The 26,746-nt window shown below is 54.9% G+C and overlaps 1 protein-coding gene across 6 annotated transcripts in view; it reads left to right on the top strand.

Moving 5' to 3' along the window:
• NF2 (NF2, moesin-ezrin-radixin like (MERLIN) tumor suppressor) overlaps positions 1–26,746 on the top strand; it is a 42,397-nt gene that overhangs the window by 4,287 nt on the left and 11,364 nt on the right. For 3 of the 6 annotated variants that reach the window (XM_050714196.1, XM_035571303.2, XM_050714197.1), the window contains exons 2-14: positions 2,467–2,592; positions 3,603–3,725; positions 5,916–5,999; positions 10,077–10,145; positions 10,594–10,676; positions 11,324–11,399; positions 11,712–11,846; positions 14,143–14,217; positions 15,745–15,858; positions 18,204–18,326; positions 18,707–18,924; positions 20,259–20,364; positions 25,503–25,633. In XM_050714196.1, the coding sequence (XP_050570153.1) occupies positions 2,467–2,592; positions 3,603–3,725; positions 5,916–5,999; positions 10,077–10,145; positions 10,594–10,676; positions 11,324–11,399; positions 11,712–11,846; positions 14,143–14,217; positions 15,745–15,858; positions 18,204–18,326; positions 18,707–18,924; positions 20,259–20,364; positions 25,503–25,633 (1,463 nt within the window). The remainder of the gene's footprint in view (positions 1–2,466; positions 2,593–3,602; positions 3,726–5,915; positions 6,000–10,076; positions 10,146–10,593; positions 10,677–11,323; positions 11,400–11,711; positions 11,847–14,142; positions 14,218–15,744; positions 15,859–18,203; positions 18,327–18,706; positions 18,925–20,258; positions 20,365–25,502; positions 25,634–26,746) is intronic. The other 3 variants (XM_035571305.2, XM_035571306.2, XM_050714198.1) reach the window with 2 other exon arrangements.

Raw genomic sequence — 26,746 nt, 5'->3', positions numbered from 1 at the left:
GCAGCCCCGAGGAGCGTGCCCCGGCTGCGCCATCTGCGTGGCTACGCCTGGGCGCCTCTGTTGGCCTCCTCGGTGCTTAACGGAAATAGGTTTTAATTAAAAGCTCGTTATCGGGTTGTCGGAAGGCATTAGTAAATAAGAACAACTTTTACGGCCCTGTCTCGTGGCTCCTCGGGAAGTGGCGACTGCGAGTGTTTGACGTCTGCTTGGGTAAAAAAAAAAAGCGGAGGAGTATGGACCGTTGGACTCCCCGTTTGCTCCAAATGGGCGTCAAACCCAAATAAATGGCGCTCTGGGGGCGCTCCCGTTACCACTGGGGGTCCAGGAGGAGAAAAGTCGCGTCTGCGGCCTCCAAGCTGCCTCGCTTGGGGCTGGGAGCCGTGGGGGGGGGCTCGGCAGCGTGTCCGCGTGTCCCTTCCAGGCCGGTGGCACAGACCGAGCAGCCCGTGAGGGGACAGCGCAGGCACGGCCGCATCCTGCCCCCTCCGCAGCTGGGGCAGAGCTGCTGGGGCCCCGCGGGCCTCGGGTGGCTGCCGCGGAGCTTTGTGTGGGCAGAGGGAGCTTGAGGTCGGCGCGGCGCCTGGCCCCGAGGGGACGCTCCTGCCCTGCGCCTCCGCCTGGTGCTTGTAACACCGAGGTGTCCCGCTTCAGCGCGGGCACAGGGCAGGGTCCGGAGCTGCCAGGCCGCCTGCACGGCCCTCGGCTGCACCTCCCGGCGCCCGCGGGGGGCTTTTGTTCTCTTTTATGGCCAGGAGATGTGGCGGCGGTTAGGGGCCGATCGGGCGAGGAGGGCTAAAGGTCCTCCAGGTCCGGAAAGCGCCCGGGGCTCGGCTCTCCGAGGCTGCCGCCTGAGTGCGGATCGCTGCCTGAGGTGCCGAGGTGTGGGAGGAAGCCGTGTGTGCCGCGCTAAGCGGGGCCGCTCTTCCCTTCCTGCATTTCATGGGGGCGACTCGGCGCGGCCGGGAGGTGTCTGCGTGGCGTCGCGCTCGGAGGCTGCGGCGCCGTGCCCCAGGACCGCTAGGCGCGTCCTCCTGCCCGAACGCCCGCGTGCGGGGACACGGCGCCGGCGTAATAGCAGCAGCCCCCGACCCCCCTGCAGGGCCGCACCCCAAAACCCGTGCGCCTGCAGAAGTGGGAAAGCCGCGGTTTGGATGCGGCCGCTCTGCTCCGTCTGAAACCTCGACGTAACCTCGCTCTGCAAGTGACGCTCGGGAGGAGATTGGCCGCCGTCCGAAGCCTCCCGCGCCAGGCTGGGGGCTCGTTCTGGGCACCGGAGGCGAGCTCGGCGTGTGAAATGAAGGCCTCATAATTACAGCGCTGCGAAACCTGCTCCTCCCGGTGCGTCTGACCTCGAGGCGCTGCCTGTGCCCCGCAGGAATCGCGGAGAGGCTGCGGCGAGGCGGCCCGGGGCGCTGCTTTTCGGGGGGTGGTGTCGGCTCCCATCTCTTCGGCGCGCGCGCGTGGGTACCCCGCGAGGGGGGCGAAGGGCGAGGGGCTCGTTCCGTGGCACGCAGCCCCGAGCTCACCCGGCTTTGCCCACAAGGCGGCAGTGGGAGACAGCGGGAGCGGCGCTCGGCCCCGCGCCAGCTCCGTGCAGGGCCCCGCGTTAATATTGGCGCTGCCCAGGTGGCACCAAGGTGGGGTTGTGCTGACAGGAGAACGTGCCCAGAGCCCCTTGCCCCGGGGCTTTGGAGCAATGGCCACGTGTCTCGGCCCAGCGATCGCTTCCACCGTGCAGACGGAGCACCAAAGTGGCTTCGGCGTATTCGATCCATCTGCTTCATGGCCCTCCTCGCCTTCCGGCCTCCCCGCGCCTCCTGGTTTTATGGACAAAGTCCAGCAGCAACGTAGCTGCCGCCGCGAGCTTCTCCGAAGGGCACGGCCTCTGAGCACGACGCTTGGAGCTCCTCTCCGCCCCGAGCCGCTGTTATCGCCGGCGTTTTCAGCACGAAGCGCGGTTTGCCCCGATCGAAACGCGCTCGGAGGGAACTGAGCGGCAGACCGCAGCCGCGGTTGTTTTCCCAGGCTCTCGTCTCCTCGTACCTGCGGGGTCGGTAGCTCTGGGCGGGTGCCGTCGAAGCGTCGGTCGTTTCGCTCCTGGTTTTCGGGGGCGGGTCGTGCCCTCGTCTGTCCGACCCCGTTGCGGCTCCTGGAGGTGGGATGGGGGCTCCTGGGGCTGGAGGCAGACCCCTTAAAGCTACTGAAGGGCAGTTCAGAGGGATACAAAGATGCTTATTTTTTCTTTTCGTGCTGATAACCCGCGGGGGTGCGTGGTTCAAAAGGGGCCTGAACCTCTGCTTGCTCCCAGTGGGTCGCTGGAGGGAGAAGCAGAGGGACCTCACGGTGTCGTTTGGGCGGGGGAGACGTTTCGGTTTCCCGGTCAAAAAAAAAAGAGTGGATTCGGTTGAGTGGAAACAATTCTAAAGGCCATCTTTATAACTCTGCTTCCCCTTCCTGTTCCTGCAGGTGAAGTGGAAAGGGAAGGACTTGTTCGACTTGGTGTGCAGGACGCTGGGGCTCCGAGAAACCTGGTTCTTCGGACTGCAGTACACCATCAAGGACACGGTGGCTTGGCTCAAAATGGACAAGAAGGTCGGAACCAGATTCCCTTGAGAGGTTGTGTGGGGTGGCAGAAGGGGGTGTACTTTCCCCTTTCTCTGAACACTCGGCTGTTACGTGTGATCCAGAAGTGAAAGGGGAGAAGTGTGTTTAAATCCCAGAGCCGTGAGGTCCGTAAGCCAAAACGGGAAGAGCTGGCAGAGATTCCTCACCCGGTCTCCTTCGGGGCAGGTGAAGCCTCAGCCCGTGCAGATGGGCTCTGCTTGAGGCGTTTCGGGGACGGCCGTGCTGGGACGCTGGGCTTCAGGAGGCCCAAAACGTGAATGCGGCCTTATGGCTTCCCCTGGTCTGTGCCCCTGAGCGTCAAACCCTTTAGCAGAAGAGTGAGGCCGCGCCTGGGTTTCTTTTGTTGTCGAATGCACCAAGGGCTGGGGAGGAGGAAGGAGTGCAGAGGAGGTGGGGGTGAGGAGGGGAACGCTCCCCAAACCTGCGAGCCTCTGGGCTGCCCGGCAGTTAGAGGAGTGCTCGATGTGGCTCCGTGTGCGTCCGGACGAGGTTGCGCTAGAGCAGGCGGCGGCTGTGCCCGAGGGAGCTCTTGGTGCCCTGCCAAGGCTTTAAGCTAACGCCGATCTGAACCGGACAGCGCCAGCAAAACAGGAGGGTGGCGAGGAGCAAGCGTGAAATACGGGGCGAGGCGGTGAGGGGACCGACCTGAAGGTCTGCCGGTGGCGTGGCAGGACGCAGCAGCGCCGCGCGGGGCTGGAGGAGGCACTGTGCTCGCAGCGGGTCGGGCTCAGCCTCGGCTGGCTCGTTTCGCACGCTCTTTGTTTTCTCGCATCGTTCTGAGCGTCAGGAATGTTTGTTTGTTTTCCTTTTTGAACTCTGCTTTCTGACCTAGGTAGGTTGTTTTATCCCTCCTAGACGTCTGAAGTGCTTGACAAAAGACGTGTTGGTCTGAACAGAAAGTAGCGGTGTGCCAGCTGCTGGAGCTAGGGCACGGAAGCAGCTAGAAGGAGTAGCTGAACGGCTCTTGTATCCCACAGGTTCTGGATCACGATGTGCCAACAGAGGAGCCTGTCACCTTTCACTTCCTAGCCAAATTTTATCCGGAGAATGCAGAGGAGGAGCTGGTCCAGGAAATCACACAGCACTTGTTCTTCCTGCAGGTGAGCGCGCTGCTTTCCAGCCGGGGGGTGGAAGGAGCCAGGATGAGCCAGAGAGTTCTGAGAAAGTTGGTCAGCAAAACGTGGGCTCCTCGTCGTTACGCTCACGCCCCCCCCGAGTGCAGTTGTCCTCAACAGCAGAAGTTCCTTAAAATAGGTCAGAGATGGGTGGAGCGGTCACAGGTGCCCAGACGCGCAGGAACCTGGCCGTCAGGAACGATTAGGTGATTTGTGACGTCGCTGTGTGGTAGCTAAGGAAGATGAATCTGTCAGCTGCGGGCACGCATGACACGCAGAGCCTCGGCGCCTGCCTCTCTGCAGGGTGTGGGTATCAGTTGTGCTGAGAGCTGGCGATCGCCTTCCGAAGCGATCGCGTTGTGGTGGGGAGCCGGGGAATTTCTTCCTCAAGCGCAGAACGCAGACAGCCCGTGTCGTGTTCCGGCTGGACGACGTCTGCCTCTTCACAAATCAGCCGTCGAATAACTGGAGCAGAAGAACATCCCAGAAGCACAGCGCCGGCAGGAGCTGGTGGCAGGAGGAGAAGGGGAAACCTGGCTGTCCCACCCGCACCTGCAGCTCGGGCTCTTGTGCCGAGCGTTTGGAAACTGCGGCTAACAGTTCTTCAGGCTTTTTTTTTTCTTTTTTATTTGAAGTACCCCACGAAAGGCGTCCTGATAAATCAGCTCGGGTGATGTTGTAGCAGTGCTGCGCGGCGCTGGTAATGAAGTGCTTCTATCGCAGAAGCTTTCCCTTTCAGACAGGATCAATTTTCTGAAGCTGTTTCCTATAAAGGGTTGTGTGAAAAAGATCTGAGGGCGGGAGTGTTCCAGGCAGTAGAACGGTCCCGGTCAGATCCCTGGGTACTTGCTGGGGTGTCTTAGCTGCTCCGTGGCTGTTAATTTGAAGTTGCTCTACAGCGAAGTCGGAGCAGCCTGGGTTCAGCTGCTGTTGGAAACATTGCTTTAGACTTCAGGGTGCCCTGTCCTTTGTGACGGGCACAAACGTGAGCTCCCCGGCTCCTTGGTGCTCCTCCCAGTTCCCAAGTTCGTCTTTGTTCTTCGGAGCTAGAGGACTCGAAACGCAAAGTGCTGCTGTTAATTTCCAAAGTCTGTCTTGTGCTCTGGTGTCTCCTTCGGGCTATTTTTAAATGTCCGATTTGCCACGGGTTTCAGGCTTGATAAGGAAAAACGCTTTCGGCATCTTTGAAAAGAAGAAGACGAGAGGAAAAGCAGTTAAAGCTGCATTTTAAAAATGCAGACTGTGACTTTTCTGCCAGGATTTCTGATGATAGGAGGGGAGCCTGTGTTCCTGTGCTGTGTGAGAGCAGCAGGGACACGCACAGGCTTGGAATCTCCCCTCTGTGTCTTAATGCAGGGGAATCTTTTCTGTGGTTATGTTGGAAGTGACTTTGGGGATGCAAAACCTGCCGTCCGTTCAGATCGGTGTTGCTGCATCTCTGTGACGATCCATTCAGGTCTCCTGGCGAAATAGCACTTTTTTTTTTTTTTTAATAGGAAAATTAAGTGTGCAAAACCATAAAACACCGCACGTGACAGGTTTAATTTTTTAACGCACAGAAGCCGGGAACCATAAAGCAGTGGCTCTGGGGAGCTGCACGTTGGCTCTCCGGGGAGCGTGCGCGGGAGCTGCCCGCTGCTAAAAGCAGCGCCGCAGAGGCGACCTGCAGCTCTCCTTGCTCTCGGTGGGACTGGAGCGAGTTGGCCTCCAGCACAAACGAGCACCGACTCCTAACGAGGCCTGAATATCCCGGAGCAAAACCTTTGTGTGCTCGGGGACTGAGCTGCAAACTTTGTTTTTTTTTTAACCCAGCGTTGTGTATAGATGTCACACCAACCCCTAGCTTATGCCTGAGAAGGTTTTATCTCCGCACCTACACGCGAGCTCTTTTCTCCCTCTGCCTTTCGCAGTGGGTTACAGGTTCTGTCATTTTCCACGTATAAATTTAGTTCTTCTCGCAAACCTGTCTGAAAAAGGTGGCCTGTGAAAGCCTGAGCCCTTCCCTCCAGAGACACCAGCCACTTCCTGGGCCTGAATAGTAACTGGCGTTAGGCAAGTTGTTGACTGTGGGGTTGACAGCCCCGGTTAAAACGAACCGCAGCCATCTGCTGCGACAGTCGCGCTTTGCACCGCTTCGCTGAACGTGTGTTCCGTGTCCTTTATTTCCGGGGGCAGGTGAAGAAGCAGATTTTGGACGAGAAGATCTACTGTCCTCCCGAAGCTTCTGTCCTGCTGGCCTCGTACGCCGTCCAAGCCAAGGTAGGCACGGTAGGAGGGGTTCCCAGGGGCGTGCTGGCGTGGCTCCTGGGAGCCAGGCGCTCTGCGACGTACCTGCTTCCCGAGGCAGGGGGAGTTATTAAAAATTCACAAGTGACGGGACTACACTGGCGACTGCCTTCTCAGCACTGCTGCTTTTTGGCTGCCTTTGGACGTTGGACAGATTTTGTTTTCTCTTTCCAGGGCTCTTTAGCAAGCACAGCCTCTGGGCTGCAGGGCCCGCTTGAGTGTGGGTTACTGCCGGAGCAGGTGAATTCCCAGAGCCCCGTCTTTTTTGATCTCCTCCCTGCTTTTGCTGTTGTAGCCAGCAGCAAACCAGCAATGGGACCGACAGCTCCACGGCTTGTCGTCGTGAGAACGGCTTCATTTTGAGTGCTGCAGTTTGCCCCATAAATGTTGTTGCAGTGGTAGAGGTCTCTTCCTGATTCCTCCCTTTGTCTGAGGCTTGATCATGGATGTTCGGCCTCGCTAGGCGGAGGGAAAACTCAATGGGCATTAAGTTCCCCTTGTCCCGTGGCTGAATTCTACTTTAGACCCAGAGTCAGTGTTTTGCCAAGGATTTGTTTAAAAGAGCCCTGTTCTCTAGTCTGGAGCGTGCAGCAGCCAGAAGCAGAGGGAGCAGCCCCGGGTTCGGAGGTGGGGGCACCTTGCTGGAGAGAAGTCGTTTATCCCCGTAATGCCACATGAACTTAATTGAGTTTTCCAGCTAATCTCCAGCTTGTGTGCAAAGCTAATGTCGTTGGAAAGGAAGAGGAGTTGCTGGAGTCCGATGGCAGTCCAGCTCCATTATCACCACAGCTTCGTGGGCATAGTCAGCAACTTGTGGGTGCTCTTCAGGGAGAGGTTTTGGCTTGCAGAGCCGCAGCCGGGTGTCTGTGCGCGGGTCTGGCCGCTCTGCCCGTCCCCGAGGAGCAGCAGGGCAGCTCTGATCCGTGAGACCTCCCTCGCTGGCCGTGCAGGACGGGGGATTTGCCTCTGTCACCTGAAGAGGGCCTGATCCAGGCTCGGTGCAAGTGGTCTGATCGTGAGCCCTGTCCTCAGCGGTGGCTTTTCCTGGTAATTAATATTCCTCATAACCCGTCGGTCCGTGCCCGGTTTGTCTCAATCCAGCGCTGGGTGGCGTGCAGCAATACTGCGTTTGAATGCTTGGGTTCGCTAAAAAAAGATGCTTTCTTCTCATAGAGTATTGATGAAAACATATTTTGTTAGAGAGACTGATCGGCCAGGGAAAAAGAGTTGCTTTAAAAACTGTTTCTATCCGTATGAAACACCCACCACTCTTCTCAGAGTAAACGCTCGCTTGGCTTTTTCTCCTTTGACCTGCCGAGGTGAGGATCCCAGGGGATGACACGTCCCCTTGCCAGAATGAATAGACCGCTGGGTGAATGCTGAGGAGGTGGACGGGGATCGGGGCACGTCTCCTCGTCTTGCAGATCCTGATTCTGCAGAGGTTGGGAGAAGGTGGAAGAGGGGTGCCTTTTCTTGTCTTAGCTAACGCGCCTCTCACGTCTGCTTTGGACGTGGCTTTTCCTTGCTGCCCCCCTTGTAACCAGGTCGGGGCAGGGCTTCCCCTTCTGCTTTTTTCCAGGGAAGGTGGAAGCGGAAAGCGTGTCCTCGGTCCCGAGCTGCAAAGAAAGATGTTGCGAGTCCCCTCCTTCCCGTTAAATAGGGTAACGGTGTCCTTTCTGGACAAGAAAGCAGCCACTGAGCCCAGTAATTTCTCTAACAACGTGCTGATTTGCATGATTAGGGGCATGGCAGCCTGACAAAGCGTCAGCGTGGTTGCATCTGATGTAGCCAGTATTTTGACAGCCAAGTTAGCACCGCTGCTCAGCCACCTACCTGAAATAACTAAGCAAGCAGGCGGGCCGTAAAAGTAAAAAGCTTATTTATTTCTATGTCCTTGGGTTCGTTTGGGGAATTACTGCGTGTTTTCCCCTCTAGGCCTGCCATCAAGCCACCCACACCGCTTTCAGATGTTGGAGGTGGTTCGCGTTTCAAGTAGCGGTGAAAGACCTGGGTCTGTTGAATAACGCGTCCTTGCACGAAATGCCAACAGCTGGAAGGTTTTTCCATTTCTTGCCCCTCAGGTGCAAGTCTCTGCCCTGCTGCTCTCAGTACTTCAGATCTTGCAGCACTTCAGCGCTAGCGCCAGGGTCTCGGATTTGTTTTGTCCCCCGAACAAACAACGTCCAGTGTTACTAGCTGGCAGCTGAACGTGCCCGTGTTTGTAGAGGCCAGCGGAAGCCAGGGGCATGAATGATGCAAAGGCAACTTCCATGTGTAACCATGAATATTAATCGTGTCGTGCAATTAACAGGAATTAAAATTCTATGAGTTTGGAAGTAATTATTTAATTGTAAGGTCTTTAGAAGTATGTTTGCTGAATCATTTGAGCCAACATATACTGCAATACTTAAGCCATTTGTTGATTTTTCAGTTGTGAATAATTAATGTCCTCATCCAGACTCCCTCTCGGCACAGATATTCCTTTGGGACATGGCAATATTTTTCACCGTATGAAAATCACATAATCCATACCTAGGTTTGGATCTCCATAGCAGATCACAACAAAAAATAATCGCATTAATCCTATTTGCTCTTATTTTCATCCCCTAGAAATGATTTGTTTTCCACCTCTCCAAGGTTATCGGAGTTGCTAGTTCTGTATTTTTATTGCTGTTCCCTCTTGCCGTGGGTCCAAGGGACGTGCACCTGCAATGTGCTGCCGTCTGAGAAGCTCTGAGCTGGGGGACAGACGATTGCCACTGCTCAGCACCCTCCTGAATGAAATCCAGGGCGTTTTTGGTGGATTAATTGGAGCCTGACTCAGTGTCGGCTGTGGCATGCTTCTTCTGCGTCTGCATTGGCTCCAAATCAATATTTGCGCCTTTAATCCCCGCTCGCCGTGTGTGAAGCATCCTGTGCTGGGCTGTGGGCTGCTGGTGCTGAGCTCGGGGTCTGCTGCACGACACGGTGCTCCTGGCGTTGAAAGGGGACCGGTGCGGGACGGGTCCTGGCTTCCTGCGGGAGCACCGTTCCTGCCTCGGTCTCGTTTTCAAAATCGCCCCCGTTTTGTGCTGCGGGAGGGCTGGGAGGGAAGGAGGGCCGGGGAACGGGTGGCTTAAGAGGGCGTTGCTGCGTCTTGTGCAGTCGGTAGTGGCGCTGCAGAAGTCCCGCTTGCCGGGCGAATGGAAATCGCCGCGTTTCCTCTACGTGCCTCACATCTGTCATCCTCTTTGCTTCAACTTGCTGGGTTATTTGAGGTGCTGCTTTCTGGCTGTTCCCTGCCCTCTTGTGCTGTAGAGGAGGTAAATTCACTTTTACATGCGCTGCAGGGACACTCGGCTTTTGAATCTGTTGATAGGCAGTTTTATTCCTCAGTCACTTGATACGCTGCTCAAGAAGATGTAAATCTAAACAAATGCTAGTAATTACTGCCTGCACTTACCAGATCTGATTTGGATTCCGCGGCCCAGTTGAGCAGCAGCCCCTCCGGCAGAAAAGCCGACACCTGCCCGAGAGGAGCCTGCAGTCGTCTGTCCAACTCCTGTCATATTTTTTTTAACATTTGTTCATTAGGAGGGTGAACAGCAGCAGAGGAAATGCCGTCTGCCTCACCTGAACTCCTGGTACCGATCAGCCTTTGGGGACAGGTCTTTGTCCGTGTCTTGATTCCCTGTCCCGCTGCTGGTGGGAAGGCAGGGACCTCCCGGCGTAGTCCTAAGCTGGGAAAAAAAAACACAAGGAAACCTTGAAGAAAACAGCCTACAGAGGGAATCTTTCCCTGCGATGGAAGAAGTGTTTGCGGGGTCGTGGTGGGCATCAGCTGGCGGTGGGAGGTTTTGTTCTGCATCCCCCTCTGTCTGCTGCACGAGTAAAAGGAGGGCAAAGAAAATCCGTTTATTAAACTTCCCGAGCAGCGTATGTTCCCAGCCCTAACAGGCCGTGACGCTGGAGGATGTAAGCGGGCTGCGTTCGCTGTCTCCCCTCGGGGTGGGTAGGTAAGGTGAGGAGTTCTGTTGGTAACGCCGGCACGATGTCTCTGCTTCTTTGCAGTATGGCGACTACGATCCCAACGTTCACAAGCGAGGCTTCCTGGCGCAGGAGGAGTTGCTTCCAAAGCGGGTAAGGAGCCTGACCGAGCAGAGGAGCGAATTTCGAGGCCTGGTAGCATCTGTGTAACAACGCAGAGAGGGGCTCCGAGGGGCTGCCTGCAGGGGAGCCCCCTGCTTTGGTTTTGCTGGACCTCCCTATCGAGGCAAACAACCCAGAAAGATCTACCGAGGGAGGAGAATGCAATATTTTTGACATTTTAATAAAACCAGAAGCGAGTATTTTCCTTCCAGTGGTTTTCAGAGTTTCATTCTGCCTGCATGAGGGTTAAGTGAACCTGGGGAGGTCACGGGGCTGAGCGTGCCCTGCTGGGAGAAGAGGCAGGCGCCTGTCTGAGATCAGCCGGGGGGGCTCGGGGGTGTTGCTGGAGGCTGGGGCGTTTCTGGCTTGTTTGCTGGCTAGGGAGACGGGGACAAGAGTGGCAGGGTGACCCATGTCTCTGTCTCCCTGTGTATCTCAGGTAATAAACCTATACCAGATGACCCCAGAGATGTGGGAGGAGAGGATAACAGCCTGGTATGCAGAGCACCGAGGCAGAGCAAGGTGAGTGTGTGCTGAGGGGCCTGTGGCTCAGGATCCCTCGCCCGGAGAGTTTCAAGGCTTGGGCAGGGGATGGAAGAGCTCTGCTAACAGCAGGGTTGATCCCAGCAAGCCTCTGTCACAGACCCACAAAAGGCCAAGAGCTTTCTTTGATGGCTGTGACTGCGCCCTGCTGGTCACTGGTGGGGTGAGAAGCACCTGCAAGGGGGCACAGAGGCCCTGGGCAAAGAGAAGAAATGGAGGTTCCCAGGCGGAAAGTCAGACTGACGAGATGGATGTATCGCTGCCACGGGCGGTAAAACGCTCTTTGTGGGAGATGTTCCTAAAGTAAGATGGATCAAAACCACAGGCCTGCCAACCCGAGATTTTCCCTTTATGCTTAAGGGATTGGGAGGGGGACAAAGCAAGGCTTGAAATGCTGCGCCTCGCCGGGCGGGCAGCAACAGCCGTTAAGATGCTGACAAGCTGCAGGCTGGGATTTGCTGTTGGACTTTATTGATCCTGCTGGCAAAGACAGACTTGACCTGTGTGATAGAGACAGTCAAGGTTTTAAAGCATTGTGCGCGCTCAGGATCAGAAAGAGCAGCCATCTGGCTCCCTCTGATTGTGCAAACATCTGTAACTGGCCTTTTTTTTTTTTTGTCTGACAGAGACGAAGCAGAAATGGAGTATTTGAAGATAGCTCAGGACTTGGAGATGTATGGAGTGAACTATTTTGCAATTAGGGTGAGTGCAGGTTGGGCGTCATGTTTTCAAGGCGCGCAGGGTTCCTTGCTGGGGTAGCTCTTGTGTAGTCTTCGTCTTCTGTGCTCCCGTGAGCCTGCGAGAGGCAGCAGATGTGGGAGATGGCTGCGGCGCGTTAACCAGAGCCACCGCTGCGGTGTGCTTTGCTGCTGGGGAGGCAAAAGCCCTTTTCATATGCAGTGCCGGTGGGTCGCTGCTCAGGGCTGGTTTGTGAAGCTATCGATGGCTTGGTTCACGTCAGATCATCTCTGAGTTGAATAAAAGGGTTTTCTGCTCTTTCCTTTCCTCCCTTAGAATAAAAAGGGCACTGAACTGCTCCTTGGAGTTGACGCCTTGGGTCTTCACATCTATGACCCAGACAACAGGTTGACCCCCAAAATCTCCTTCCCGTGGAACGAGATCCGGAACATCTCCTACAGCGATAAGGAGGTAAGGATCCATCTCCCCTCTTCTCGGGGAGCAGTACCTGTAAGAACACAATTACAGTTTAAAACGACTTCTCTTAGCTCTTCTGTCTGCTGCGCTTGCTGTCACCAGCTTAGCTGAGGGCAGCTCAGCTCCTCCAGCTGAAACCTTTATTCTCGGTCTTCCTGCAACTTTCCTGGAGTTGGGTGCACAAGAGGTCAGTTGGGAACTATATTCTCTTGGTTGTTTTTTAGACTACCTCCAAACCCACCGTGTAATTCTTTTGCAAACAGAATTGCTGCTGGTGTGCTTAGCCCAAATTTCACAGTTCAGGAGTTGAAATCCCTTCTTTACTGTATACGTGCTCTTGAATTACGAGCTGTAGAGAGATGAGCTGTAGAGAGGTGTTCCTGGTGAGAAGAGCTCTTGCGTCCTGACATACTGTTACATCGTCTTGGGTTCCCAGGCGGCTGGGCTTGGCATAACAGCTGGAATCTTTTTAGGAGGCTGAGTAATGTAAGCCCACTGTAAGACAGATATTTATTAAATCCAGACTGTAAATACAAATCTTCAGAATTGTTGGCCACCAAACTCAGTGGAGAATAGCAGGAAAATTGGCTGCGGACGGGAAACCGATCCACTCAATTTTTTCAATCTGCGACTCAAAGAAAACCAGCTGCCTTCATGGTAAGGAAGAAAATTAACTTTTTAATTAAAGTGTTTTCCAATCCAGACATGATATTGATCAGGGTAAAAGCTAAAGGTTTCTCATCGGCTGCATTTATTGCATGCCTTGTGAAGTTCTGGGGGGAAAGGCCATGCTGGATTTCTTTTCACTCGGTTTCCTGCTCAGAAACAAAGAGCTCCGTAACTGTGCAAAACAGCTCAGCTCTCAATGACTTCCAAAGACTTTTCTGCCCGTGGCAGAGCAGTGCACTGGAAGCTGTCTGATCGTGCGTTGCCTCAGAAATCTGGGGATTGAGGGCCCCGTTACTGGGCCTTGGCACAAAACTGTAACAGATCTTTCTCCTGGGGAAAGAAACTGCCACCTTCTATCAGGGCAATAATCTGCCTAGTAAGATGACCACAAGTGGAACTGACGTGATAGTAAACAGGCTTAATAGCTGGCTATGACAGCTACATTGACGCGACAGAGGTATTTAATCCGTTGTAACAAAGATTGACTGTTTGCGTGGAACCGAAATTCCTCCTCCGGCGTATTTCTGCTGTGGCTTTCGGTGGCTGGCGTGGATGCCGGTGGAGCCGAAGCCCGGGGACATTCACGCACGTCCGCCTGTGTGAAAGTCTTAAAAGATTGGCTCTTAAACTGACAAAACAAAACACTGCCAGGGCAAGTTCTGCTGAGCCCTTTCCAGGCAGCACAATGTATTGACAAATAGGGCTGCTGTAATGGGCAGAGGCTGCCTGCTACAGCACTAGCTCTTCAGCCAGTTATTTCTGTAGCGTGTGGGGGAGTGATGAAATATATGCATGCCTCCTGAAAAATGCAGTATTGCAGAGCACTCCATCTCTTCAAGTATCCTTTTGTTAGTTCAGAGCCTTCTGTCTATCCAGGGGCTGGGTTACTGGCACGCTTTCGGTTCTGGTGATGCCACCTTTATCCTCTTGAGAGAATCCTTGTGGAAAGGTGCTTGGAGGAGGGTAAACTTGGGACAAGGTCAGAGCTGCTCGGTTGGCACAGAGTGTCAATGCATGTTAGAGCAAGGGGATAAGATTTTGAATTGCAGAGCAGTCTTGTGACGTGGCTGCGTTCCGGAGAACAAAATGCATAGAAAAATCCTTTCGAGGAGCCCTTGCGAGTGGAGGTGCTACCAGGAAGAAGAGCTGCTCCTGTTGCCCTATTCCCAATTCAGTCCCCCTGCCCATCCGTCGGGTAGCTGCGCCGGTTCTTCCTCCCTTCCGAGGCGTCATCGTTTTCTGCTGTCCCTTCTTAGTCCTCTGCAGCTTTCAGGGGAGCAGCATCTTGATTCGGGAGGCTGCGGAGCCGCCTCTGCCCTGCGCAAGGTGATCTGCGGGGGCTGCCCGCTGCTGGGCGCTGCCGCTCGCCGGCAGGCTGCACGCGCGGCGCTGCCCCGTAGCGCTCCCTTTGTTCTGGCCGGAGGAGCGGTCGTCTCCTTGGTCGCTTTTGCTCCTGGTTCCCTTGCTTGGCTAAAAGCCACGGGGACAGCTCTCAGCCATGTTTGTCTGACACTGCTGACCTCCTCTGAGCCAGAGCTTTCTGTAAGGCTTTTATAGCTGCGTTCTTATTAAATGCAGAGCACTCAGATAATTTAGTCCCTCTCTATTTTTTCCTTTTCAGTTTACGATTAAGCCATTGGACAAAAAGATTGATGTTTTCAAATTCAATTCATCAAAGCTGCGTGTGAATAAGCTGGTAAGTCTACAGACAGAGTAATTTTTATTGTCTGCAGCAGTTGTTTCTGCAGGCAGTACGAGACAATGTTCTTTTGGGGCTTTTCCTTCGAGCAGTCGGAGGGAGCGTGCTGGCCTGGATGGACTGTAGATGTGATTTGGTTTAGCAGTTACTGCTCGATCATAGCCTCTAGAAGAGAAGGGGGAAGATCAAGCCAAGCTCCTTCACAGAACCTCTCCCCCACTCCTCTGTTTTTGTGCTCCCTTTCTGAGCTCTCAGGGTACATCTGACCTGCATGGCAGAAGCACGTAGTAAGTAAAACTTTCTTCTCACCCCAGTCTTTGCTCCAAGTTCCTTTTCTTCTCCTGCCGATCCCTTCCCTTCTGCCCTGTGGCGTAGGTTTCTCTCTTTTGGAGGGCACCGTTACCAGAGTTACAGCCCTGGCTTTTTCAAGGCTGATCCCCGCTCAGGACACTCTCCTGGTACGAGAACAGAGGGGACCACATTTAACTGCTCTGCCCAGCGTCCGTGTGGGAGGCCAGCTTTAGCTGGTGTTCTGGATTTAGTGTCTGGAGGTGTCCAGTTGCCTTTGGAGCTTAGATCCAGGTTCTGGAGCAGCTGTGCGCTGTTAAGTTGCACAATGGGCCTGTGGAAGGCAGAAGGGGCTTATCTTTCCCATCCTTGTGAGAGGGGGGGGAACTTCGCTGTCCTGGCTATGGGCTGTCCCGTGCTTGCATGCCGTGGGGAAGAGGGGCTTGCTCACTACGGCTTCATTCCCTGTGCTCATCAGGGTCACAGTGCTGTAGCTCCTCTGACTCCAAAGAAGTCCCTTGTGGTTTGTGAAACGGAAGACAGGCTTGCGAATTGGTCCTTTTAGAAAAGAATCAGAGCTTAGGAAGTTGCTATTATTGCTGAAAAATATTCTGAGCTTTCACTCCTCTGCGTACCGCCCCCCGTGCTTTGCTGACTCTCCCCTATTATTGCCACTTCCCTTGTCTTCCTCTTTGGGAGCAGAAGAAATCACACAGAGGCTCAAAAGCCTTCAGCAAGGATACCTGAAGGTGTGCAAGGTAGCTCTTGATAAGCCTTCTGTTTGTGTGTAATCTTGCTCACGACGGAAAATATTTTCCCCCTTTTTTTTTTTTTCTCCTGTCTGAGTGCTTTAACCGCCCTTTTGGGAGAAGACGCAAGTTAATCTTGAGCCTCAAGAAAGGGAGCAGTGAGAGCTGGGGAATTGGCTGGAGCTGTAGAAGGCTGGTTCATTACCTGACCTAATGCCTCCTCGGGGCTGGTCACCCCAACCCACACCACGCCGCGTGGCCGCGCTGAAAGCTCAGCTCTGCAAAGGGCTGGTGGCCAGGGCGTTCGGCGCGGGCCCGAGGCTGTGCCTTGCTCCCTGCCCCTCGCGTGGGTACGAGGGCTCAGAGTTCGGGGTCAGTGGGTGGCAGTGCTTACCAGCACCAAACGTAGCCCTTTGTGTCGGGTCCAAACACCTCGGCACCACGCCTACAGCTGTTTCTCTCCGCTCTTCACCCTTGACCGGAATAGATCCTTCAGCTGTGTATCGGGAACCACGATCTCTTCATGAGGAGGAGAAAGGCAGACTCGTTGGAGGTCCAGCAGATGAAAGCGCAGGCGAGGGAGGAGAAAGCCAGGAAGCAGGTGAGAGACGTCTCGTGCAACCAGGCCGGGAGCCAGACTCGGAAACGCAAATGAACTTGGGGAGGAACAGTCTCCAGAATGGCATCAAGCACATGGAGCAGCTTTGAGGGAAGGTCCAGCCCAACAGCTCTCATTAGCAGCTTGCTCTCGCCCTGCCCGTCGTTCTCCCCTTGGCTCTGGAGGTCGGTGGCAGCCGGAATCCAGCCCCCGCGCTCGGGAGCAGAGCTGGGAGGATGGCAGGGCAGAGCGAACCTGGCTGTCCCAGAGGTGGCTGCGCATCCTGCCCTGCCTCCTGCTGTGCCGGGGAGACGGAGCGTGTCGGGGTGGCTGCTTGTAGCTGGAGCAGGGGCTGTGAGGGGGAGCTGTGCTCTGCTGTGGCTCTTCATCTCGTTTTTCTAATTACTCAGTGATGGAATGCACACTGACGGGCCGGGGCGCGCAGCCTGCATGCTAATTTCCGCGCTGGCCTCCGTTATCTGCCGCAGGTCAGCCCAGGCAGCGAAAACGGCTCTTTGGAGGCAGCAGTGTGTAGCCAATGAGTATATATCAGCAAATTGGATTGTGTGAATCATTGTTTTCTGCTCGTAGACCTCTTCTACTCACTGAAACCCACACAGCTAATCTGAGCACTGCTGCTCGGAATATAAATGTCCGTTTCACACCAGAGCCGCTAGGTAGCAGCAGCAGCAACCGAAGCAGCCACTTGCACCGGGAGAGTCTTGCTCTCAAGGGACTGCTAATTTGATGCACTTCGTTTGGTTTCGAGCATGTCCACAGAGTGCTGGAGCTAGGGCTGAGCTGCTTGTCCTGCAGGCACCTCCTGAAGCACTTCTGCCTCCTGGGGTGGCAGGAGGGGCCAGGACACAAGTCCCGCTGCGAGGGCAAGCAGGGCAGCTCCGCTGGGCAGCAGGGCTTCTGCCTCCTGCAGGGATTCCCCTGGTCAGAAAGGAGCGGGTGTTAGCGGAGTTAAAGGTCCTCCTCGGAAGGAGCAGCGTGGTGCCCAGGTGCCGGTGGCTTCAGAGACAGGTTTTGCAGTCTCGTGTGAGGTTTTTTGAAGTGTTTGGATAATGCAAATTGGAGCTGAGACCTTGTGTTGGGCTGCTGGGAGAGGTGAGGGGGGTGACGCACGGGTGCTGAGGGTGAGCAGAACTTTACTCTTCCCCGGAGCTCTCCAATTTAGAGCTCTGGTGCTCGTCAGGAAGGGTCAGGCTTCTGCTCGGGCTGCCCGCTCCCGAGCTAGCCACCGTGCCGTCTGGCACGTTCTCTCCTCCCTCCCCAGGATCCACAGCTGTTAACTGGTTCCAAACAGTCCCTTTACATCAGGACTCCTTGTTAATGGGAGTCCTGAGTGGGCTGCAGATCGTAACGATAATTGATGAAGGGAGCCTTTAATGGAAGGAAGCCGAGCCGCCGGAGCAGTGGGTGTCCTGCCTTCAGAACGCAGTCGGTGTCCGAGGAGCCGAGAAATGTCTTGTCACACTTATTTCCCTTATTAAACCCGGCAGGTGGCCTGCGCGATGCTGCGAGCCCTGGGTGTAGCGTGGATATTTATAATGCACCCGGCCCCGTGGCGCTGGAGCGCTCAAGCCCGGCGTGTTAATTAGCCCGATGGCTCCCTTTGGCCGCTTGGCGAGCAGGGAGGCAGCTGCGTGGCACGCTCTGGCTGCACGAGAGGGGGGAAGAGGCGGCGGGTTGTCTCACGTGGCTCGGATTTCCCCTCCTGGGGAAGCGTTGCCGTTTTCTGCAGCAGGAGGGGGGTGGTTGTAGGGACAGGTAGAGGTGGCCACGATCTTTGTGGCCTCCTCTGTAAGCGAAGAGAAGCATGCGGCACTCCGGGGTAGGTGTGTGTGTGTCTGAACGGAGCAGTCACCGCGTCCCTCAGGCTCCTGTCTGGCCACGTGTCAGTATCGGATGTTCTGAGGGTGCCCTCAGCCCGCCCGTAAGCCTGGTCTAGCTGTCTGCTCGACTTGCCGTGAGTAACTCCAGCAAGAGCTGGAGCTCCAGGGACCCTGCTTGCCTGAGCCTGCCCTGCGCGGCTGCTCAGGAGACGCTGTCTGGGGACATAACCACCTGCAGCAGCCTGTGGGGCACCAGCCTGCCCAGGGAGGAGGGGATTGTCTCGGAGCGGTGCCAGCTTCTTCAGAGGAGCAGGGTGCTCAGTGTGGTGTGACCACAGTACGGTCACAGCACCCCGTTCAGTGAAGCCCCCCTCGCTGACGAGCAGAGAGAAGGAGGCAGCGCAGGCCTGTGCACAGAGCCCCAAGCAGTGCCTAGTTTCTAGTCCTGTGAAAAGCATTTCTAACGTGTGTTGTTTCTCCGTGCTTTCCCCTATCCCTTTTTCATAGATGGAACGGCAGCGCCTGGCCCGAGAGAAGCAGATGAGAGAAGAGGCTGAGAGGACGAGGGATGAGCTGGAGAGAAGGCTGATGCAGTTAAAGGAAGAGGCGACGATGGCCAACGAGGCCCTGGTAAGTGTCTGGGCGGCTGTTTCTCGAGGCACTGCAGCTGTTCCTGACTCTTTCCGCTGCTGAAGCGTTTTAGGAGGCACGTTGCGACTGTTGTGTGGCTGTTCTCAAACTGCCACTGGTGGACAGCGACCGGGAGGCTGGATGGAGCTTACTGCATCCAGGCAGCCTGCTGGGGCAGGGGCACGAAGGAAGACGAATTGGGACAGAGCCTGGGCACGTCCTGGTCTTGGCTGCAGGCTTTTGTGGAAGGGGGAGAGAGGGGCTCGATGAGCCGTGGTGGCCGTGTGGAGCGAGCGGCTCAGAGCCCTGCCCCGGGGGCTGAGAGCATATCTGGGGAGGCGTTCTGTGTGCTCGATGGCTTAACGTGCGTTAATTCTCAGATGAGGTCTGAAGAGACAGCAGACTTGTTGGCTGAGAAGGCTCAGATCACAGAGGAGGAGGCCAAGCTCCTGGCTCAGAAAGCAGCGGAGGCTGAGCAAGAGATGCAGCGGATCAAAGCCACGGCCATCCGGACGGAGGAGGAGAAGCGGCTGATGGAACAGAAGGTGCTAGAGGCAGAGATGTTGGCACTGAAAATGGCGGAGGAGTCGGAGAGGAGGTCAGAGGGTACAACCTTGCAGCTGCCTCTGCTTTGCTTTCCAGCCCCATTCTGACTTAGCACGACAGCGGCTCACGCCTTACGTTAGTCCATCCAGCAGTTTGCAGCGAGCCCTCGGCCTCCGTGCATGCACAGCAGCAAACGGCCCCCAGGCTGAGCTCGTTTCTCCTTGTCTCACGCTTTGCCACAGCTAGGCTGTCCCTGAATGGGAAACGGTACGGGTACGGCAGCCGCGGCCCTGGGCTTTCCCTGGGCTGGAGCTGGAGACCCTTCTCTGAAATGCGGGGGGGCAGAGAGATCCGTGGTGAAAGCCACGGGGAGAGGGGCTGGCAGCTGGCAGGGGAGAGGGTGCTGCGGGCCTTGGCGCTCTGCCTGTCGCGCCTTGACAGCAGCAGTTGAAGGCAGCTCAACTTGGGGGTGATTTCTGCAAACACCCATTGCGTTCTGAAAAGTATCTGACAACATTAATAACGCTTCGGTTGTCGTTTTGTTTTTCTTCTCTTCTTCTGGCTGTCAGTTCTGCGTTTGCTATCATCTCTTTGTCCCCATGTTTCCTTCTCAGGTGCTTAGCTCTCCTTAGCAGTTGTGAGGTTTGTTTCAGGTTAGCCTTGAGGTCTCCCTAGCTCCTGGACTCTGTCTCTTGATAAAACTGACGTTGCCATCCTTCTGATACCAGAACCCAGGCCCCATCATGCATTTGGTAGCAAGCAAGAAAAAAATCGGTTTCCTTCCGACTGATCCCTCCTTCCCGCGTGAGCTTGCTTGGTTTCAGCCCCTCTGCATGGACAAACGCTGCCCTTGTCCATCCCTGCTTACCTCGGTCTCTGACTTGTGGAATCTCAGCTCAAATTTCAGTCTGGCAAAGGAAAGCTTCCCCTGGAGGGGTAGGGGTGACCTTGGAAGCCCTTGAAGCTCAGGGCTAGGTACTTGTTTTAGAGTTGTTGGGCCCTGCAAGCAGGCAAAGCTGTGTAGCCTCAGGTGCTTTCTTCTTTTTGTATGTTAGTAGAGACTTACCAGGCAGAAAACTGCCTCTTCTGCTGCAAGTCTGAGCTTAACTTTTGAAGGTGTTCTTCCCGTTCTGGCATCTCGGCATGCTCCTCTGGCCTTTAGCCTTGCTCACTCAGGGCTCGTGTCAGAGCTGCCCTTCTGTGGCTTGGATTTCTGTGCTAATTAGTGTCCCACGTGTCAGAGGTGCCAGTGTTGCCCTTGCTCAAATGATTTCTCTAGTTTAGGTCTTGTTAAGGAACAAATGTCTACCTGTTTTACACCTACACCGTAACCTGTCGCCTCCAGGCTTTGATCTGATATTTGCCATTCGCTATTTTTCTTTGCAGGGCAAAGGAGGCTGATCAGCTAAAGCAAGACCTTCAGGAGGCTCGAGAGTCTGAGCGGAGAGCAAAGCAGAAGCTTTTGGAGATCACCAGCAAGTCGTCCTACACGGTAAGAACGATCTGTATTGTAATCCCCGGTTTCCAGGCGGTAATTGTGGCCTCTGTAGCCTGGAGAATTCCTGTGCCTCCATCCCATCGGTGGAGGGGTACGAGCGGTCTCATTGCATTGCTGCTCAGAAATACGTAGCAGCTCTTGCCTTTGTCACCCGGGCACCCTGTCCAGCACATCACTCTGCTCTTCTTCCTCCCTATCTGTCCTACCTCATGCTACGAGAGCCAAGGAGCTGCTGGTGAAACTAAAGGCAGCAAGTCGAGAATGAATTTAACAAAGGTGTTAGAGCTGTTCTTTGCTGTGCGGGGTGGACCAGCTTACTAAGAGCTTTTAAAGGAGGGCTAAATATGAAAGGGAGGATGTCCTTGTTCTTCTTAGGTAGGATAAACGTTGTTCAGAGCCTGTGAATTCATTCTTTGGGCATAAACTGGTTGCTGTGCATCTACGTGCTGAAAAGAACAACTTCCTTGAAGGGAGATTATTCCGTAATTGCCCATTAAGAGGATTTCACACCTTCCTCTGAAGCATCTGGTCCTGGCTGCTGCCGGGGACCGAAACGTCAGATTAAATGACCGCTGCTCCGATTCTGTCTGGCAGTTCTTTTCCTCAACTTCTGTAATTGTGCTGCAGGGCCTGCAAAATCCATCAAGTGCTCCCTCCCTGCAGCTCGCACCTGCCATGACTGCCTCTTCTGCAGCCCTTTGTCCTGAGGGGTGAAGGGGGAAGAGCTTGACATCTGTGGGAATAAGCTCAACAGACATACGTGGAAGTTTCTGACCTGTCTAGGACTGAAATTTTAATTTGTACATGTTGGCTCCTTCCCCTTCTCCTCTCAAAACTTTAGAGAAGCAGGTTGAAGAGGGCTAACGATGAAGTAGCTTTTCATTCAGGTTCTCTGAATGTCCCTGCAAAAAAATGTTCAGAAGCTTTTAAGAAACTGCACTGATGGAAAACAGCCAGGTACTTCCAGCCTCGGGGCACTCATTCAAGTGCTAGCTACCTCCATGCTTTGTAAACCTCGTCTTCGGAGTGCTCCTTATTTTACTACAGGTTTCTGGGATCCACCGGGTCTTTAATTCTGGGTTTAACATATGCACGGGGTGGAGCCTCCTCACTGAAAATCTTCTGAACGGCCGCATCAGCCCCGTGTTGGCGTCTGGGCAGAGCTCTCACATTCCGGCTCTCACGTTCCCGTGCCCATCCGTAGGCAGACAGGCAGAACGGCAGCTAGTGAGCTCTTCTGCAGAAACCCCTGCGTCCGCCTGCGCTAGTGGGCGGCAGCGTGGCCGTATTCCTGCCTGTGGAATTAAAGCCTAATCGTGGGGGTTTTGTAGGATGGCACGGAGCTCAGCTCCACCCCTCCAGCTGCATCTGTCCTGGAGGCAGTCTGCGCAGAACTGCCTCCTCCAGACACACGGCGCTGCGCCCTCGCCTTTCCTTGAAGAGCCGTCGCCTTCCTTTTTCCCTCCCCAGCTAGGTGGCAGAGTCCCCTCGCCCAGCAGCCGCTCTCCCAGCCCTGGGATCAGCGCTCTGTCGCACGGACTGTTGTTTTTCCAAGGTCAGCAGGCTGCAAATGTGCCTGCTGTACCCGCGTCCGTGTGACAGCACCTCGCCGGGCCCTGCTGTGTGAAGCGCCCTCTCCCCATCCCTTGTCACGCCTGTCTCGCTCCTCTCTTCCCGTGTGGCATCTCTCCTCGCTCTGCCGCCCGCGTGTGTGGGGACAGTCGGGCGCGATGTGCCCAGGCGCCGCTCCTGCGCACGCTTCGGCACGGAGGGACCCGGCGGGGCAGGCGCGGTAAGGAGGGAGAGAACCAGCCCGGAGCGCCCTAGGGGATGAAGGGTTTTGAAAGCTGCTGCTGGGAGACTTGCGTCCCTCAGGTGAATGGCGGCTCTGCCAAACAGCACTGCGTTCCAGCTCCTCTCTCCCTTAATGAGGGTGTAACGCTGAGCTTGTTCTTCTCTGTTGTCCCAGCGCTTGTGCTCTAGTCCCCCGGCACAGAGAGCAAGCCAGAACTTCCCTCCCGGGGAACGGGAGGAAGGGAGGCGTGGATGGATGTGTCGCAGAAACGACAAGAAGCAGTTAAAATTTCTCTTTGGTAATTTTCCAGTCTCCCGTACTGGCTTTTTAAAGCTTGTTTAGGTGTCTTCTTAGTCCTTGAAGCCCAAACTGCTTTTGTGATGGTGCAGGTGGATGATGCATGAGGTTAAAAAAAAAAAAAAAAAAGTGGATCTGAGTCTCAGGCCAGCAGGGCTGAGAGAACAATTCATTCTTTACTGACTTGGCAGCGTCTCTTTTGCCTCCTTCATTGCCATTCAGGTACCACTCAGAGCAAGACTAAAGGCGGTCATCTCTTCTGTGAGTCTCTTGAAGTACTAAGCGCCTGTCTTGGGCTTGCCCAAATCCTCGAGTAGCAAAGTGAAGGCAGTGGCAGCAAGAGAAGCTCTCCCTGCGGGGGAAGCCTCGTGACATGGCTTGCTCTGTGCTTCCTTCGTGTCGTCCAGCTCGTTTGCTCTGCTCCCCAGAGGGATGACCGCTGTCAGCGTGGTGCTTGCCTCTATTAACTGAGGGAAATTGTTTTAATAGAATAACAGGTTATGCATTTTGTTCCAGGTGAGGGAACACCGGGGAAAAGCTCTGTGTCCCCTCTGGCGTCCCGTGCCCCGGTGACATCCCCTGTCCCCTTGATTAAAAATTCCTGTGCCTCGTGCACGGCTTGCCCAGCCTCCCTGCGGCTGGTAGGGGACTGCTTTGCTCCAGCTGCTAAACCCGTGCCTTTGAAAGCACTCTGTCTGCTCTGGCTTCGCTCTCTCCTTACTGCTGCCTCCCTGCTGCTGCTCTCTTACTTCTCCATCATTTTTTTTTTTTTGTTGCTTCATGAAAGAGCTGTGCTGAGGAAAGGGGAGGCAGTGGCTGTAGTAACCCTGACAAATTGGCTTCTGGGCTTAATGATTGCAGCAGCTGAAGATCCTGCTCAACTCTTGTTGCTGTTGGTTGGGGTTGTGTGTGTGTGTTGTGTTTTTTTTTTAAACGTAGAGCAAGCTTGTGCAGAAAAATTGTTAAAGGCTGTTTTAAGGCCAGCAGGACGGTTTGGATGCTCCTGGCTCCCCTGCACGTCAGAGACCGCAGAACCTCACGCGGGAACGTTTTTGCAACCCCCTGCGGGCCTTATAGCGAAGGGACCTGAATGTCAATGGGATGCAAATATTTAAATCGCTCGGGTGCCTTTGCAGGTCTGTCCCCTTTCCTTAGAGACAGGGATTTCGGTACTCGGCTGTCCCTTTCAGCACGTGCTCCAGAATCAATGTGGCCATGTTCTGTGGCAGCAACTGCTGCCGTGGGGAGTAGGGATCGGTATTTTCCTTGTAGCTTGAAGTCTGGCTTAGCCGCAAGACGCCAGCCAGGCCAGGCAGCGCAGTTCTAGTTGCCTCCTTGTTTATGCTTGTACGAGGTGTTTGCCTTTCAGCTCGCGCTCTGCAGGGTAAATGAAATGTCGTCGCTCCCAGGTTTGTCCGGGAGCAGGGACGAGCCTCGGCTGCTTGTGAATTCCGGGCTGGTGGTGAGGGAGGAGGCAGGTTACTGCGCGAGTAAATCTGTCACGGCTCTAGCGCTGCTGGTTCTGGCCGAAGTGGAGCTGGCTGCAAACAGTCCCTGGAGTATCCCGCACAGAAGAACCACGGGAAAGAAATAACCAGCCAACGCTCGAGGTTCTGGGGGCAAATACTCTCTGCCCGAGGACCATCCTCCCAGCTTTCGGTGCGTGCTGCCCGCCCAGCCTGTCTGCGCAGTGCCGCCTCCTGCCGTTCCACAAATGCAGCCTGGCTGGGGCACGTCTCCGTTACAGGAATCCCTTAAAGCGGGACGGGGCGTCTAGCAGAGAGCTGGGTGACCTTTGGATGCTGGGCTGTATTGCTCCTACCCCAACCGCCAGCGGGCCGGGCACGCCGGCAGCAGGTCTGACTCAGCTCCACGCGTGCAGTCTGCCGTCTGAAGCTGCTCTGCCATCCTTGACGTGTGCTGCTGCTCGCGACCTCATCTAACATATTGCAAGAGGGGAGTGATGATTTGAGTCAGGCTGTTCTTCCTGCGCTGGTAACGAGCCCGTTTATTAGGGGTGTGACAGAGTTTTTGACTGAGAGAAGGGTCGTTTTTTTTAAGGGGAGGATAAAAGTGGAGAGCCTGGGCGGTGCGTGTCAGGTGGAGGCATCGCAGTATTTCGAAGCAGGGAAGAAAGTCCCAAATCTTCATCTGCGTGCAATTCGAGCGGTTCCTGATGTTATCTCTGCGCTTCCAACTGGGTCTAGCAGTGGTTCCGAAACGCTCGGAGCTCTTAATTACTGTGAAGGTTTAAAAAAAAAAAAAAGTAGCGGTGCATCTGTGGACTGCTCTGGAATTGCATCCTAAGTTAACCTTTGGCATGAGGCTCTTCTTTGACCACGCTGCGGGGAGCGCTGGAGCACGGGACTCTGGTCACACGGGGTCTGCCTCACGTTGCCCCTGTTCATAGCTTGCACTTTGAAAACTAGATTTAATGTTAAGAAGCTGCCAACGTCTCCCAAGAGGCAGCTTCTGTCCGGCGTTGCTTCCAGTGACGCAGCAGTGATAAAACCTCGATTTTACAAAGTTTTGTCGTTAGATTTTGAAGGCAGGAGGTTTTGTCTCCACTTTGCTGCCGCAAAGAGCGGGAACCCGGAGGAGCAATAGCTCCTTGAGGAGCAAATGGGGAATGGAGCAAGGGGATCTGTGGGCCCTGCCTGGTGCTTGAGACACGGCTTGTTTGCTGCTCTGCTTCTGCAGGGCTTTGCAGCGCTTGCCGCCTTCTGCACTAAAAGCTCGCCAGCTGACAAAGAGCCGCTTAACCCTTCCTCCAGGAAGTTTGAGGCTGGTCCAGAAAGTGGTGCTGGTGGGCCACGGTGCATCAGGAATGCAACCGGGGTGGTCCTTCCAGTTCAGTGCCGCTCCAGGGAGAGTACACTATTACCCGTGAGGGTAACTAGGACCTTATTAAAGCGTTAGGAAGCAGCACCCTGTGCTGTGTCTTGAGGCATTGCTCTGGTTTTACCTCTGTTACAGAACGCGTGCTATAGGAGCACTCACGTGGGGCCACAAGCGATTAACTTGTCCTCTCCCTCCGTAGCAGTCCATGAACTCCAGTACGACAGCGCTGCCCACGGACCTGCCGAGCTTCAACCTCATCAGCGAGAGCCTCTCCTTCGACTTCAAGGATACGGACATGAAGAGGCTTTCCATGGAAATTGAGAAAGAGAAGTAGGTGGCGTGCTGCCAGGCCGGGCCAGGGCTGGGTTCGGTTACTGCTGCCTTCCCTCTGTGGCAAGGGGAATTGTACCGGAGCCGAACGTGGCTTTTATGTCGTTCAGAAGAGCTCCAGCATAAAGGGAAAGAGGGAGAAGGCTTTTGGGTTCTCATTTACCAGGTCTTTTGTAACTGCTGAGTACGACTTAGCTGCTGGTTGGCCTTTTCTCGGGGGGGGGACGGGGACCTGGTGTCACAGTTGCACCTCTCCTGCCCGATTCAAGGCAAGTTTAAGAGTGCTGAGCCCTGCAAACGGATGATTCCTGTCCGGGCGGTTAACCCAGCTCTTGGTTAGGCTTTAATTATCCGTCTTGGTAGAAAGAGTTAACAGCAGTGTGGTTGCTGGCACGCTGGGCTATTGCAGGTTGGCGCTTGGGTGTTTGCAATGTGTCCAGGCCACGTTGAGGTAGTTGGGGTGCGGGCTGCGGTCCTGCACTGGGGCTTTAACCCCTTTCTCTTTGAATCTGTGGCATGTTTCTATATAAAAAGTGTACGCAAGCAAGTTTGGATGTGGTTATGAGCTTTGATCTTGTGTTTTCCTGAGGGTGTAAATGTAGCCTTCGAAATTACAAATTTAGCAGAAATCAAAGCAGATCAGATTTTAATCTCTGTAGTAATAATGTGCTTTGTTCATTGACGGGATAGGAGATCAAAGCTAGAAGGGCTCTGCCACAACGCTGCGGCCGTAACTTCCCGGGGCTGGAATGAAACACCCCGCATCCCACCGGGTGGCTTTTTCTGCCCCTGGCCAGTTCCCTCTCCCGCGTGTAAGAGAGCAGACCGCTACTCTAGGGGCAGAGGTTAAAAACTTTTCCTAAAGCCAAAAGGAAAAATGTGAAAGCTGAAAATACCCCACTAATTCCTGGTTCTGTACCGAGGTTGCTAACTAGGTCATCCCACTCTTCTGAGCAGGAGGATCTTGGCTCTGCCAAACGATAAAAGCAGTAGCATGCTTTCGCTGGCTTCTCCAGGAGTGCTCTCATTCCTCGGATGCTGAGATAAGCCTTGCTACAAATTTTGGCACTTTGAAAGGGTTCTTGTTAGTCTGCTGGTACTTTGACCTCGGTC

Source organism: Cygnus atratus, chromosome 17 (assembly GCF_013377495.2).
Source record: "Cygnus atratus isolate AKBS03 ecotype Queensland, Australia chromosome 17, CAtr_DNAZoo_HiC_assembly, whole genome shotgun sequence".
In the NCBI taxonomy this organism is placed as follows: Eukaryota; Metazoa; Chordata; class Aves; order Anseriformes; family Anatidae; genus Cygnus; species Cygnus atratus.
Note: the sequence above shows the minus strand (reverse complement) of the source record. Positions and strands in the feature narration are given on the sequence as shown.